Source organism: Haliotis rufescens, unplaced genomic scaffold (assembly GCF_023055435.1).
Source record: "Haliotis rufescens isolate VD_foot unplaced genomic scaffold, xgHalRufe1.0.p SCAF_3, whole genome shotgun sequence".
NCBI lineage: Eukaryota > Metazoa > Mollusca > Gastropoda > Lepetellida > Haliotidae > Haliotis > Haliotis rufescens.
This window is the reverse complement of record NW_025964001.1, coordinates 41604975-41620472: the sequence shown is the minus strand read 5'-3', so window position 1 is coordinate 41620472 and position 15498 is coordinate 41604975. Positions and strand designations below refer to the sequence as shown.

Below are 15498 nucleotides of genomic sequence, written 5' to 3'. Positions count from 1 at the left end.
CATCCATTTTAATCACCTTTTTGAGGTACTTTGGCCTGTTCTTCTTCCTCATGATCCCTAATGGTACAGCATACCATTGGGGAGATGAGAAAAAGAATACTGAGGGTCTTCTTAGCACCCAAATCCCCAAAGCACCGAAACTCTGTCTTGTAAATTTGTGAACTAGAAGACAAAGTTACTGGATTTTCAAGGTAAAGCTAGGTTCCCTGTCTCACATTGAAAACACAGAACGTTTATTTCAATTCTACTATGACAAGCTTGAATGCTGTTTTGCGTTAGCTATGATAATGAGTGAAACAGCAAGAATTGAGTCCAATGTTTGGTGTAGATTGCCAAGCAGAATTAAGGTGAAGTGAAATGGAGTTTAATGTTGCGTCCAAGATTATTGCACTTATATAGCGACGTGCATGCACATGTGTGTGTGTGGCTGCTTATACTAGTCCGGACTTACGCTGATTTTATAGTGCTAGTCCACCGAGATACCATGCTGCAGTTAAACATGAACACCCCACTCAGACACAGTAAATGGACTCTGAGCCGATCAGTCCTTGTTTAAGCCGCTTAATGCCAAGCCCCAGGCAGGGTAACAAGAAGTACCATTTTTTAACGTCTTTAGGTATGACACAGCTGGGGATTGAACCCCGGACGCTCGACCACTAGACCACGGAGGCGGTCAGCAGAATTAAGGAAACACTGATACTAGCCATAGTAACAAAGGTTGGAGTTGTATATGCTCAAACATTGCTTCTTTAGCATCATTATACTTGACAGGCATTAAAAGTGTGTAGCACTGCAGCTTAAGTCAGCCAACTTGATGTCGGCACCCCTAAGAAAATTAAGCAAGCCTTGCAAAGCTTAGTTTACACTGCTTGTCAATATCATGACATCACACGACTCATTGTGATGCAGAGAATGTGTTAGTCTGTTATAGAAAGCACCAAGATTCAAGCTTGCTGTAATCCCTAACATTTGAAGTGCACCCTCTTAGTGAGTGAGTGAGTGAGTATGGTTTTACGCCGCCTTTTAGCAATATTCCAGCAATATCACGGCGGGGGACACCAGAAATGGGCTTCACACATTGTACCCATGTCGGGATTCGAACCCGGGTCTTCGGCGTGACGAGCGAACGCTTTAACCACTAGGCTACCCGACCGCCCCGCACCCTCTTAGTCGATTTCTATCGTATTTTCTGCCGACAATGTATTGCCATGCGTACTTAGAATATTGTAGTTATCACAAATCTGCATTTTGTTATTAGTAGTAAGTGAATGAGTATGGTTTTATGCCTCTTTTAGCAATATTCCAGCAATATCACCGCGGGGGACACCAGAAATCGGCCTCACACATTGTACCCATGTGGGGGATTGGACCGGGCCTTCGGCATGACGACCTACCCAACAGTCCCTTTGTTATTAATAACTGCGTACACACACTATAAATGACTTCTGATTAAAGGACGCAAATCTGACTGACTACTGACTTGCATCTTCCTGAGGCATGGGCGGAAAAATACTTTAAAAGTCTCGTTTCCACCCTCGCCGAACTAGCCTAGAATTTGTAGCGCCACCACTGGCTATGACGAGTTAAGTCCCTTCTGTGTGCGCTGCTAATGACCAATCAGATTCCATCTCTCATAATACTTTCATTTGCTTAAAACAAAATGGTGGCGCCCAGTCAAGATGATCTGATCGATAATGGATGATGATGGATGAGTATGGTTTTATGCCGCTTTTAGCAATATTCCAGCAATATCACGTTGGGGGACACCAGAAATGGGCTTCACACATTGTACCCATGTTGGGAATCGAACCCCGGTCGTCGGCGTGACGAGCGAATGCTTTAACCACTAGGCTACCTGACCGCCCCTTTGATCGATAATGAAGATCTATATTGTAATTAAACGGTTTTACCCCGCAAAGTGCATTAAATCACTTTAGCACCTTGATTAAAAACATGAAATGATTTGCAAAACATCTGTCGATGCCCAGTTGACAAAACTCATGCTTTGCACATCCTGCAGTTGACCGAAATCTGCACGCTGAAATCCATGTTGTTTACAAACCGGATGTCTGGGCCTTTAAGCAATTTTGATTGGACTATGAATAGATTCGTTAGCCAAAGTGTAAAGGTGGAAACTGGACTTTTATAGTCATTTAACGCCCTTGCCGCAGGAAGATGACTTATGACACCCCATCAGGACCCTTGTATCATGGCAGCATGCAGGTTATGGAGTCTGGAGTGAGTGAGTTGGGTCTAACGCCGCTTTGAACAGAATTCCAGTTACATCACGGTGTGTCAGATCAATGTGGGAGGAGTGCATGAAGTAACGCAGGTCTCCGACGTTGACAACTTTGGTGAAGTACACGGGCACATGTTTGGTGGTGACTATGTAATAATGAAGACCACGTCTGGCCTGGCAGTAACATGACGAAGGGATGACAGACTAAATACATAATCAGGATCAACAAAACATGGGAAACAAATTTGTTTTACTTTCTCACATAATGAGTACACATGTACACTTCTGTCACACAAACATCTTGGGTCGGAGGAGAGAACACTTCCTGGAGCAAAGTCCCACAAATATTCAACAATGCTGGAATAGTTCAACACAAGATTGTAATAATGCTAAAATTATCTTGTAGCTCATTCATTTCATGTTTAGTGATGAATTTCAGACAGAAAGAATGGACACGTATTCTTCCCTCATCCCTTGACCATTATCTTAATGTCATGTGCATAACATCCTGTTGCAATGGCATACCACAGACATCCACATCACATCTTGGTTCCAGGAATATCCCAGCATTAAAATCACACCATTTCTAAAATTATGACTCTACCCCTCTGTGAGACAGTGAAAATAAATCCTGAAAGGGACTAATTTTATCACTGTTGATCATCCAAAGCACTGACATGGACAGTTTCAAGACAGTTTTCATACCACACAAGTATAACCAACATTGACACATTGAAGGTTCTCAGCAACATAATTTTTACTCTCTTGTCCCTTTCAAGGGTAATTGTCTCAATGATTTTTCCTCAGTGCTAGGTTCAAATCCAACAACTCTTCTCTCTAGCTGAGCTGCAGGTTGGTTCCGCACCACATGCAGTTGAGCCCACTTAATGTACCAGTGAGGATGCTTCTGCCAGAAGGGTTTGGTCTTAGCTTTGTAGAGTGGCACTCGTCCACGAAAGTATAGGTTTTCAAAGTTGACCACTTCCTCCTTGACGCCCTTGGTGCTGACCTCCGAGGTGGGTGATGCGATGACGTTGGGGAAGTAGTCTCGTTCACGCCGCAGCTCCACCAGGTGAAGGTTCATACGTTCAGACAGCTCTTGGTGGCTCTCCTAGAAGGATGGGGAATAATTGTCATGAAAGAAATCAATATTACTTTCCTATAACCTTCTTCACAGAGAATGTCTCCATCAAAGAGTAAATGACAGCAAAATTTTCCGTGACTTGGGTATAACACCACTTTGACAGTATTCTAGTTATAACACAGGATGCAACTCTACACAGCCAATTGCAGTGTTTGACTGGGCCACTTGTGTCCCCAACGAAGTTTTGACAACAGATTCGTGTTTGAGTCTGGACCAAACAAACCAGTGATAATATTTTGAGCAATGCCCACCTGATCCATTTAGACACAAAAACACAGGTTAATGGGTAAATTGTACCTCATTACATAGAGATAATTAGAGATCTTTTGTTGACAGCAGAATCTCTGCCAGGCAAGTTGCAATATAATGAACCACCATGAACCAATATCTACCACTATTTTCCCAATACAGGCGCCTCTGGACACATGAGAAATGACAAGTTCATCAAGGCATCTCCTAGTATCCATAAACACTAATGTTCCAAGATCTTAGGGTAAAAAGATTGTTAGTTAAGTAACTTCATTAGACTATTAAAGTGTTTTGTTTGTTGTTTAACACTGCATTCAGAATATTCCAGCTATATGACGGCGGTCTGTAAAAAATCTGGACCAGACAATCCAGTGATTGACATTATGAGCATTCAGAAAACATTTTACTTTGGCACAAGACTTTGTAAGTGGTACCTACTTGCTTCTGAAGACCCTTGAAGAAAGCCTTGGTCATATTCTGCACATTGCCTGTGGACCCCTCTACTTTCACATAAATGTCCTCGATGCCTATAATTTCACAGATGGTTTTGAGAACTCGATGACACCGTAGACCATGGCCTGAAACAGAGTGAGTGAGTTATGGAGTGAGTCAGTGAGTTATGGAGTGAGTGAGTGAGTGAGTGAGAGAGTGAGTGAGTGAGCTGGTACAACACTACTTTGAGTAATGTTGCTTCATGCCAGTCATCAACATTCCAGCAATATCGCAGTGGCCTGTAAATAACTTGAGTACAGACAAAACTAACCACTGTTCACAATTTGACTCAAAGACATTTCAGCCTAATGTGGGAAAAGGGCAAAAATAATGCAAGTCATAGACATTTACCAGTCAAGAAAAACCAAAAGTATGGCACCGATAGGCCAAGGATCATGCCTGGGGTGGATTTGGCTCCTGACCCCAGCTCCTAGGGAGGGTTAACATGGTGAATTACTCGGCTCGATTTAGGAACTTGATTTAACCTGAATCTGGAGCTATTGACATGAAAAGTTAGTTGCACCAGACTAAACCAGGTTGCACCCTGGTCCCATAAATTTAACATTGTTGAAACACAGATGCACAAACTAGTCTATTTAAATAAAATCTCAGATCTCTGATGGCTGTGTTACACATAACATATGGATTAATGATACAGTTTGGTCAAAAAGGCTTGGAGATACTGATTGTTCAAAGATCGATGTGTGGACATGTAAGGGTTAGTCAGACACAAACCTTAATGTTTGGACATGCACTTGAGCTTGTGGACATAAATATCTGGTTGCATTTTTCAATAATATGTTGCACTGTTTATTGTCTTATAGTCAGTATGCCAAAATGCTAATTTTGGCAAACTAATCTCTGCTGGAACATATCTGACAAAGATTCTGATTTGCATTTTTATTTGTCCAGTGATAGAAACAAGGTCTCATAATATTACATTTGTATGGTCAAAGGGAGAGAAGTGTGTTGAGTTACACAGAAAGCAAAATAGGAAGGGTTATCTCCCCTCTATAATCTCAAACCAACCTTTGGCCGCTTTCCTGACCATCACTGCAGTCTCCTTCTCCTTGGAGTAGAAGTTGTGGTACACTGCAAGCAGAAGACACGTGACAATAGCAGGAAGAGGGACAAAGTGAGGTACATGACATATGCTGCCCCTTTAACCTCACTATAGTAACTGACCTGTCCCTTAGCGTACCACAATATACATACCTGAATTCAACAATGTACTGTCAAAAATATCTGAAAATAACTAACAATGTGAATATCTACATATGTTCCTAGTTGCTGCACCATTCTTGAAAACCAAGTTCCCCACTCAATGAAAGACTGAGAAGGAGTTTTATGTGTCACTAGCAGTGTTCGAAGTAATTGCCTGCTGGCCTGCCCGCGGCTAGTAACTTTTCTTTTCGACTGCATGAAACTTTCCTCCACCTGCCCGACTGTCTGGCAGATAATTTTACGACTACTTCCTATTCAGTTTTGTTACATCTCTCTGTATATTTTCAAGTAATTGTTTGCATTATTTCACTGAATCAAGACAAGGACTGTCTCTTCTTTTTGTTGCGATTTTTCGATATTAATAAAAATCTGAATGCGGGCAGGTAACTTTTCAATTATTTACAGACCGCCGTCATATAGCTGGATTATTGCTGAGTGCGGTGTTTAACAACAAACAAAATCTTAGGCAGTCAGCTCAAATACTCCTGTATACACAGTTGTACGTCTATTAGCATTGATAACCAGTTACAAAACCTTTCAACTTTACAGTTTGATATTTTGATCTTTCTTCTGTCTATTGACAGTTCAGAGAAATATGCAGCCAACTTGTAAGAGTTTTTTACAAGACAGTGACAAGGAAATCAGAAACTGTTAATGTTTTTACAGAAAAAAACATCCTCTCTGGTTATCGGCAGTACCTGTGTGTCCCTGGAACCTGTCGACGTACTGCAAGCGCTGGGATGCCATGTTCTTGGCCTGTAGGACATTCAAAGAATGCTGTGTTAACCCTTCCTTTTGTTCAGAATAAGTGATTGTGTTGGGCTTAACCCCATACTGACAAGTATTTCAGTTGCATCACAGCGTGTCGGCTAGATTTGGTAGGAAAACCTGAATTGATGCAGGTCTTACTACTTCGCTGAAACCAATGAGACGGAATATGGTGCTGACAAACCCAGAAATTAATCATGATGGACTGGGATTTGAGCCCACGATCACAGGTTTCTGTATGCCTATGTTATGCAGCTTTGCACAATGCACTGCACACCCATGCCCCTTGGCTAAAAGGAATAATGGTACAACCAAATTATAAAACTTATTACAGAATCAACAATTTCCACGTAAGCATAAAATAAGGGCATTATTGTCTTTCTCGTGATCTCAGTGGCACATTAATACTAAAGACAACTGTCACAAGTTCCACCGTCCGACTTACCACTCATATCTATGTGCACCTCCACAAAAACGTTTCACCTATATCTGTGGGTTATCAAGGCGATGATGATGATACAAACCAGATAACATCAAAGAAGATGTATTAACACTCTAAAGCCTTAACGTTTCAACACAGACATATGAGAATTTGACTGAAGCATGAGAAACTCATCATTGAATTGCAATCAGGAAAGTAGTCCGTCATAGTCTGACCTTCATTAATCACCATGGAGTAGCCAATCACGGACCTGGGATTCATCTCGCACATATGTTTATCAATTATCTCACAGGGGTTTCTCACCCACAGGTGTGTAAGATATTATGGTAATACAGGACACTTCTTACAATGGCCACTCAACATTCAAGCATTGATTGTTAGAAACTGAGATATGCTCCTCTAGGCTGGTTGGAAACCACGCAGGTCACTTACTTTCCTGAAGGCACCGTCAAAGCTGGACGATTTCGCAAGAGCATAACCTGTAACAGAGAGAATACACTGCATCACATAATCTTAGGGGTGTCATGATAATTCGAAATATTGATATACTGCTATTGGTAAGCACTTAAAGTCAGTAAATCAATTGTTAAATCAGTTTCCGATCAATAGCATCAATTTCAGTTGGGAATATCGATAGTTTTGATTGTATTTACCATATCAATAACATATATGCAAGGCTGTTCAAATTTGTTTTTATCTTTTGTAATGTGGAAGTTTCTTTTTCTTAAATTATTAGGGTAAAGTAAAAACAAAACAGTGAGAGTTTGAGTAGTTCACTGGAGTAGGAACCTTCATAGAGTGAGGGCCAAACTGTATGAACGTTGGATCTGACGAGTTTCAGTAGTAGTTGATTACGACAACTTCTGATATGAGTTACTTCCCTTTGGTTTGAGTAGCAACAGGGAGAAAAATGGCTGACTTTAACATTACCTTGTTGTTATTACTTTAATCATTTTTATTACACTGATAAATATGATTATAAAGCCAGGTGATGAGTGTGCAATGTTTCATGTTGTAGATAATACAAACATACACTTACACAATTACCCAAGTAACCTATGCTGGTGTTAAGATGCGATTGAATGGATCAGGATTCACTTGCACAAAACAATCTTAGCACTAGGACCATTGTACATGTTGTAAGTCTTTGTTAAAGAAAGGGAGTTACGATCACTGCAGCGCTTGTGTTTCATCGTCCAAAGATAACATGGGATGTTGCTCATAATATCAATCCCCAGAGCTCCAGTTGATGTTTAGAGCAATTGAGTTTTTACTCGAAGGTTTCTATTTTCATTGGGTGACCAATATATTTTTTCACTCATCTATTCATCACTCTATTGGGTTTTTCCTAAAATGAGTGAAAATTTTAAAATTTACAAAAAATGAAATAATGTTTTAGATGTATATAACGATTCTAAATATATAGGATCCACTCAGAAAGTAAATTAGCTCGTAATTGTGTGTCGGAAATTAGCTCCTTTGTACGCATACTGTAAAAGCTTCATTTGGTAATTTACTCGTGCTGTTTTCATACATTTGAGTTTTTCATTTAATTCATGTGTTCTGTAAGCAAGTTTATTGAAAGTTATTAGGTCTTGCATATTTTGCTGGGGTATTTTCTGCAAATACACTGCTTATCTGTCACCTCTGAATCCCAGTTATGTCAGTGCTAGGACTCCATCATCTACAGTCCACCATATGGGTGTGTGAGTGAGTATGGTTTTACCCCGCTTTTAGCAATAATCAAGCAATATCATGGAAGGGGACACCAGAAATGGGGTTCACACATTGAACCCTTGTGGGAAATCGAACTCGGGTCTTCGGTGCGACGAGTGAATGCTTTAACCACTAGGCTACCCCACCATCCCTACCAGCAGTCATTAAGTGAGTCAGGCTTGACATCACATTGAGCAGTACTGTCAATGCATGCCGGGATAATGTTGCAGGAAGGTCTACAGTGACACAGGCTATAGAAGTCATCACTTTGTGAACCCATTAGCATGGCTATAGTACTGACAGACCAATCATCTGGGATTCGAACATATAATTTTGAGATCCTGGAACATGTAAGGGAAGAAACCCTGCATAGTGAACAATTTCAACATAGTGAACTTAGTGCCTTAGACCGATGGGGCCAGTCGATGCATCTAGCACATCTGAGCTTTAAGAGCTTTATCTGTATTGCATAGCATCATCATCAAGACAGCTGCACCAACCATCCTCATGCTGGAAAGAAAGTGACTGACCTACCTGCAAGGCCATTCTTGTTGCCTGTCACTACAAATGCGCTTGACCGGAACTTCTTGCCCAGATTTCCGGTCATGTTGGCAACCAACTTAAACTGCAAACACAGACACTATCACTATTAATATGCTCAGACAGTTGCTTAAAATGAACAAACATTTACTGATAATAGCAGATTTTTTTATTATTACATTGAAAATTCAATGAACATTGTTTAATGAAAACATTTGTTTCTCTGCCTGTATCTTGACAAGATATGAAGATAATGACAGAGTAAACTGACATACTATACCTCAAGTATCTTTGCGTCGAAACCTTCAAACTCATCTGCAAGAGATTGACAAAGAATAAATGTAAATATGACCTGTTAACTACAGCCTTACTTTGACTTGCATGCTGCTGTGGTGCAGTGTTTGAAATAAAATATATTGCCAGGGTCCCACAGAATTACAAAAATTACAGGCCCTGTCTAAACTCTTCAGGCCTTCCTTTATAAAAGTGCAGCTAACTGTGACAAATCAATTGACACTTAAATTGACTGGCATAAGGCCCAATACAAATACAGGCCCAACACGAGATCTACCTGACATGGGCCTTTGGGCAGGCGCTTATTTCGAACGTTGCTGTTGTGTTGTATCCGCAGAATAAAACATGAGCCTATTCAGGCCACAACACAAGCTTATCTTTCAGCCTGCTCCAAATTTGGCATATAACAAAGATATCTACTGGGAAAAATAACTTAATTTTGCATTGGGAGGAGTGGCATGAAGGGGAGGGTGGTATGAAGGGGAGGGTGGTATGAAGGGGAGAGTGGTATCAGGGTTTGGTGGTATGAAGGGGAGGGTGGTATGAAGGGGAGGGTGGTATGAAGGATAAGGTGGTATGAAGGGCGGGGTGGAATGAATGGTGGTTTGGTATGAAGGGCGGGGTGGAAAGAATGGTGGTTTGGTATGAAGGGCGGGGTGGAATGAATGGTGGTTTGGTATGAAGGGCGGGGTGGAATGAAGGGTGGTTTGGTATGAAGGGTGGGGTGGAATGAATGGTGGTTTGGTATGAAGGGCGGGGTGGAATGAAGGGTGGTTTGGTATGAAGGGTGGGGTGGAATGAAGGGTGGTTTGGTATGAAGGGCGGGGTGGAATGAAGGGTGGTTTGGTATGAAGGGCGGGGTGGAATGAAGGGTGGTTTGGTATGAAGGGGGTGGTGGAATGAATGGTGGTTTGGTATGAAGGGCGGGGTGGAATGAAGGGTGGTTTGGTATGAACGAAAATAAAATGATTCAAAGACGTTCTCACACAGTAGGGATAAGAAAGAGAATGATAAGGCAGCTGTTGTTAGCTGGTCAGTTTGGCAAGGTCGCTATGCACAGGATTATGGTGTGTGACCCATTTGTTTGGGTAGGGACCATGCTGGGATGTGTTCAGGCGTAATGTTTTTTTGAAGCTGGAAACTTTGTTCTGGGACCTTCCCACACCAAGATATGAGAAAGAAAAAGAAATGAGATAGTTGTTTCAAAGAAGAAAAAATTAATTGGAAGAACATTTCTTAACACATATCTTTCAGTGGTACATATATAATGTTGGACTGCCGAAAATATAGCTTCATTATCTGCAACAACATTGTCTGCACTGCTGTATAACAGTATGTTTACATCAACAGGTATGTTATGAACAATATTTCTAAGGCTGTTAAACATAATTACACATGAGTAATGTACATGCCATGAAAAGTAATATGCATTTTCATATGCATTTGAAGATGTACAGTTCAGGGGGTCTTTTATGCCAATTCTATACATAAATTATGATCTGCTAACACAGTTGAGTTCCACAATCCTACAGTCGATGAGTAAAATGATTTGCACGAATGTCTTTATCTTGCGAAAAGAACACTGATAGATAAGCAAACTTTAATCAGCGTTGTCAACAGAGGCCTTAAAAACACAATCTAAGTAGAACTTACAGTCTCCAACTGGGTCAGGAGCTCCAACACTTTGCCCAGGAAACTTGGCTCCAGTAAAGCCCCGTTTCAGAGCTGGCGTTTTGATAGATTTGCGCTTGGTCCCTTTATCCCGAGCTTCCTGGATCCTCTTCATGCGCTGTGTGTTAGCGGACAGCTGCTGAACACGCAGAAGGTGACTGCCCTGAATCACCTGAGTGTTGAGCCCAGGCCACACCATGGCTGTGCTTCCTGTAACAAATGTGTAACTCTCACAAACTATAAGAGGATAGGAAACAACAGCTGACCTCTTAGTTAACAGCCAGCTGCAAATCAACTTTTACATCCTTTGAATGTTTCTTTGTTGTTTTACACTACACTCAATATGCCAGCTACATGACGGCGGTCTGTAAATAATTGAGTCTGGGCCTGACAATCCAGTGATTGACATCATGCGCATCAAACTTCGCAATTGGGATACAATGACATGCATCCACCAAGTCAGCGAGCCTGACCACACTATCCCGTTAGTCACCTCTTATGTCAAGCATGGGTTGCTGAAGACGAATTCTAACAAGGATCTTCAAGAGGACGTTTGTTATTGAACTCTGCATTCAGCACTATTCTAGCAATATGACGGTGGCCTGTAAATAATTGAGTCTTGACCAGACAATCCAGTGACCGATATTGCATGCAGCGATCATTGCCATCGGGATACAATGACTCACAACATGCACAATCAACCAAGTAACCGAGGCTGAACACCCAATCCATTTGGTTGCCTCTTACAAAAGCATAGGTGGTTAGGGACCAGTTCTTCCATCCTTGGTAGGCATGGAGCCTTTTCTTCTTTCGAAATGTCAAGGGCAGAACAGTTTTTTTCTTTGAGATGAATGTATCAGTTTTCAACGAAAATACAGGAAGGTGACGAGACCCGAACATGTCATATATACCAAGAAAGCTGAGATACTGGGCATATTGACATGACATTGACCCTGCAATGATGATGTGTGCACCTTTTTAGTTTGAGCAACATTTAGAAGGCAGCACCTGTTTCTGACCCTGTATCAACTCACAAAAGTGGTTACACTTCGCTCCCACACCAACACATGAGGAGGAGCAGTGAAATGGGGTTAAACAGAGCATTCAAAAATTATTGCACATATATATATATATATATACACACCCACCCACCCAGCCCCACACACACACCCACAACAATCATATACATCGTTTTGATCACAAGCACTACCTAGTGTTGCACTTACCTTCTCCAATCACCTGGCCCCTGTTAAGGTTTATCCGCCGCCGACCACCTGTCCGCAGCTTGCCACGCCCTCGTTTCTTGCCAGCATTACTGACTCCTTGCACCCCCTGCCATAATTCATCCGCAGTCACTGAGAACAAACAGTACACCAGTACGAAATATGACAGACGTGAAAACAGCCAAGGAAACACAATGACAACCCGGTAATTACCATAGTAAGGCTTCCACTCATAACCCCCAAAAAATTTCAAAGTCAGAACCCTGGCTAGTATAAAAAATGATTAATGTAGGTTTTGGGTTAGGGTTCCTGTAACCCTCGAAACTTTTCAAAATCATTACCCCATGCAAGAAGTATTAAAAAGTATTTATGTACATTTCGGTTAGCATGGTTAGTGTTAGGGTTAGGTTACATTAACCGAGGCAAAATTTAAAGCAGGTGTTACTGGTTGAAATCTTACCATACCACATTATACCAGTTTCAACATTGATATATGAAACTTTGAAAGTAATCATGGTAATACTGCATGGTCTGTCATTTCATTGCATGTTGTGGTTGTCACAAGTATAGTCAGTATGCATAGACCCAGAGCTCCAGACAAGCTGTATTTAAGAAATCAACGACTTGTGATCGTTGTTTAAGGTTGATAGTAAAAAGTACACGCCTCTAAACATATTTACCCGTATTTGAATATTGATGACTCCTGAATAGAATCCGACCACGGCAATGTCGGACAAGTCCATTTTGTGAACAGGGTTTGGTCTTTCCTGCATATTCTTACAATTTTCACGTCAATTATCCGTACTTCTTCTCCCAAAAGCGATTATCATAGCTCTCTCAATTTTTGAAGCGGTCGTTAGGTCATTGCATTTATCTATGTTGCTTAACTACATCTACTCATTAGACACTTTCCACTAAAAAATAACATCAAATTGACGTAATTACGTTGCCAGTGCATGCTTGAATCACCAGAAATGACGTCATGATAGAATAATGTTTCATCGTGAAATAAACCATGCTTCGTTCTTCATTGTTCTTTGCGATTTATCACGCAGCTGTCTTACATATTTGCGTAACATACACAAAATAAATCTCCATAACCAGATTTATTTGGAATTGCTTGTTTAGAAACATTCTTGTGAGGTGAAATGAGGTTTAACGTTGCGTCCAAGATTATTGCACTCATATAGCAATTTGCATGCATGTGTGTGGTGGTTGTACTAGTCCGGACTAATGCCGATTTTAAAGTGCTAGCCCGTGCCACAGTTTAACATGATTATACCACTCATACACAGTATACTGATTCTGAGCTGATCACTCCTTGTTTAACATGTTTAAGCCCCTTAATGCCAAGCGCCAGATAACAAGTTCCATCTTTTAACATCTTTGGTATGACACGCCTAGGGATTAAACCACCAGACCACTGAGGCAGTCACAAACATTTTTGAAATTTAAAAAGAATCAAATGATAAAATAATAATAGCATAACAGCACTGAGCATAGTTATCCAATGAAGCCTTTTCAGCTTGATGCCTGTACGTCTTTGCAACTTCTTTTTTACTGATTGAATGCAAATGTCATTTAACTTTCATGAACTCTACTGCAGTGAATAATGCAAAAAAGTGCTAAGTCTGGCACATTATGACTTAAGACATGTATCACTGTTATGAGCTCTGGCGATGTGTGACACAATAGGGGCATTACATGGATATCTGCAAATTAGAAGTAATCTGAAACAGAGTTTTAAGCAGAATTATGTTGCTGGCTAAACAGATAACATAACTCACATCGGTTGAAGAATCCTGCATTTCTGTACAATATAAGCTGGGGACGACAGCAGCTGTGCTGACACAACATCGCAGCTGTCTCTGTGACAACAGGCAGTCTGGCACACCGCAACATGGCTGTCAAGTCAAAATGATAAAGAATAAACTAAAATATAATCAAGCTGAACAGTAGTAAGGAGACCAGATTTAAGGGACCGGTCATTCATTACAGGTAGGTGGTGGGGTTATGTGAAATTCAATGTTGATAGCTTTAGGTGGTTTGCTTCTGTCATCTTGGACATATCCTCCTCACAAAGAAGTGGACTCTGTTCAACAGATAGTGATGGTGTATTTGATTCAATAGAGGCTACAGGTAATCATCAACATGATTAAAGGATAAATTGACCTTGATGAATGAAAATAAACATGATCATAATCAACGGATAATCGAGGTGAGGTGCTGTGGATACTGGTGCTTCTGTCCTAGGCTAATCTGATTAGCCAGTGAAACTCAAAACTTGATCACATTGGACTAACTGGTGAGAGGTGAGATAACCCATACCATTATTCACAAACCCTAAGTGAGTGAGTGAGTTTGGTTTTACGCCGCTTTTAGCAATATTCCAGCAATATCACGGCGGGGGACACCTGAAATGGGCTTCACACATTGTACCCATGTTGGGAATCGAACCCGGGTCTTCGGCATGACGGGTGAACGCTTTAACTACTAGGCTACCCGTCCGCCCCTAAGAATGTAAAGGTGTGTTTGATTGACAAGGGTGGCCAGCCCTAAACCATTGTGAGTGAGTATGGTTTTACACCGCTTTTAGCAATATTCCAGCAATATCGCGGCAGGTATAGTGTAGGTAGTTAAATTGGAAAGGGGTAGGCTGCCCAGAGAGTACCTTACCCTAATATGGTTGTAATGGGGTGTTTTATCGGAAAATGGATCGGATCCAAGAGCTAAGGATACAGTTGGAGCACGGGCCCCTGATTGGCCCCGAAGCAGGATACTGATATTACTGAAACACTTCAGGGGTCTGTGAGTTGGGGGTACCCTACCCAAATCGAAACACAACTGAGGATCGACGAGGCACTCGAGATTAATAAAGCAAGAGACACGGTCGGAGACCAGGACAATTAACTGCGCACTAATTTTACCCCCAAAGTTGTCAAAATTAATTTTGCATTCTGCACCAAGGTCACATGTCGACTATCGAAAACAGGTGACTATCGTGTTTTAAGTGATACGCTGACTGTATTATTAAAGACTGGGCCATCAGGCGATCATGCATCCAGATATAACCTGGTACGGTTGGAAAATCGGTAACAACTAAGACAGTACCTCTTGTTTGAGAAGAACAAGCACTTGCAAGTCTCCATACCCCAAGACATGAAGTGCCGGCCATTCTGTCCCTCCACCAACATTCATATGAAACGGCTTTTATGATTGGATTACCAACGACCAGCTCCGGAGCTCCACACAGTGTCCGAAATGCATCGGATGTGCAAAGCTTGTAGCACGCGCTGAGATAGAGTTATGTTTTGGTAATTTTTCAGTTCACTTTCCTTGTGATGAATCATGTTTATTCTCGTAAATCACGGCAGTGATACAGAGATGTAATTGGATACAGGAATTAGATACAATAGGAGAAAACATGTCAGTGGAACATTTCCATACATGATCTTATATAACTTGCCAGTTTTAATAGAATTGGCTTATAAGTAAT

At 41.2% G+C, this 15498-nt stretch overlaps 1 protein-coding gene across 2 annotated transcripts; it reads right to left on the bottom strand.

Annotated features, from left to right (window-relative positions):
• Positions 1–2472: 2472 nt before the first annotated feature.
• Positions 2473–15218, bottom strand: LOC124123067 (28S ribosomal protein S5, mitochondrial-like). 2 transcript variants are annotated; one of them, XR_007223101.1, is made up of 12 exons: positions 15114–15208; positions 13790–13906; positions 12006–12134; positions 10762–10989; positions 9095–9129; positions 8809–8899; positions 6991–7037; positions 6047–6104; positions 5154–5216; positions 4071–4210; positions 2883–3350; positions 2473–2849 (listed from the first exon to the last, which is right to left on the bottom strand). XR_007223101.1 is itself a non-coding variant. In XM_046486329.2 (11 exons), exons 1-11 carry the CDS (start codon positions 15175–15177, stop codon positions 2997–2999), a joined length of 1326 nt encoding a protein of 441 aa, XP_046342285.2. In that variant the 5' UTR covers positions 15178–15218; the 3' UTR covers positions 2473–2996. The 2 variants fall into 2 exon arrangements, 1 of the variants encoding a protein (XP_046342285.2); XM_046486329.2 differs by having other exon boundaries at positions 2473–3350; positions 15114–15218.
• Positions 15219–15498: the final 280 nt, after the last annotated feature.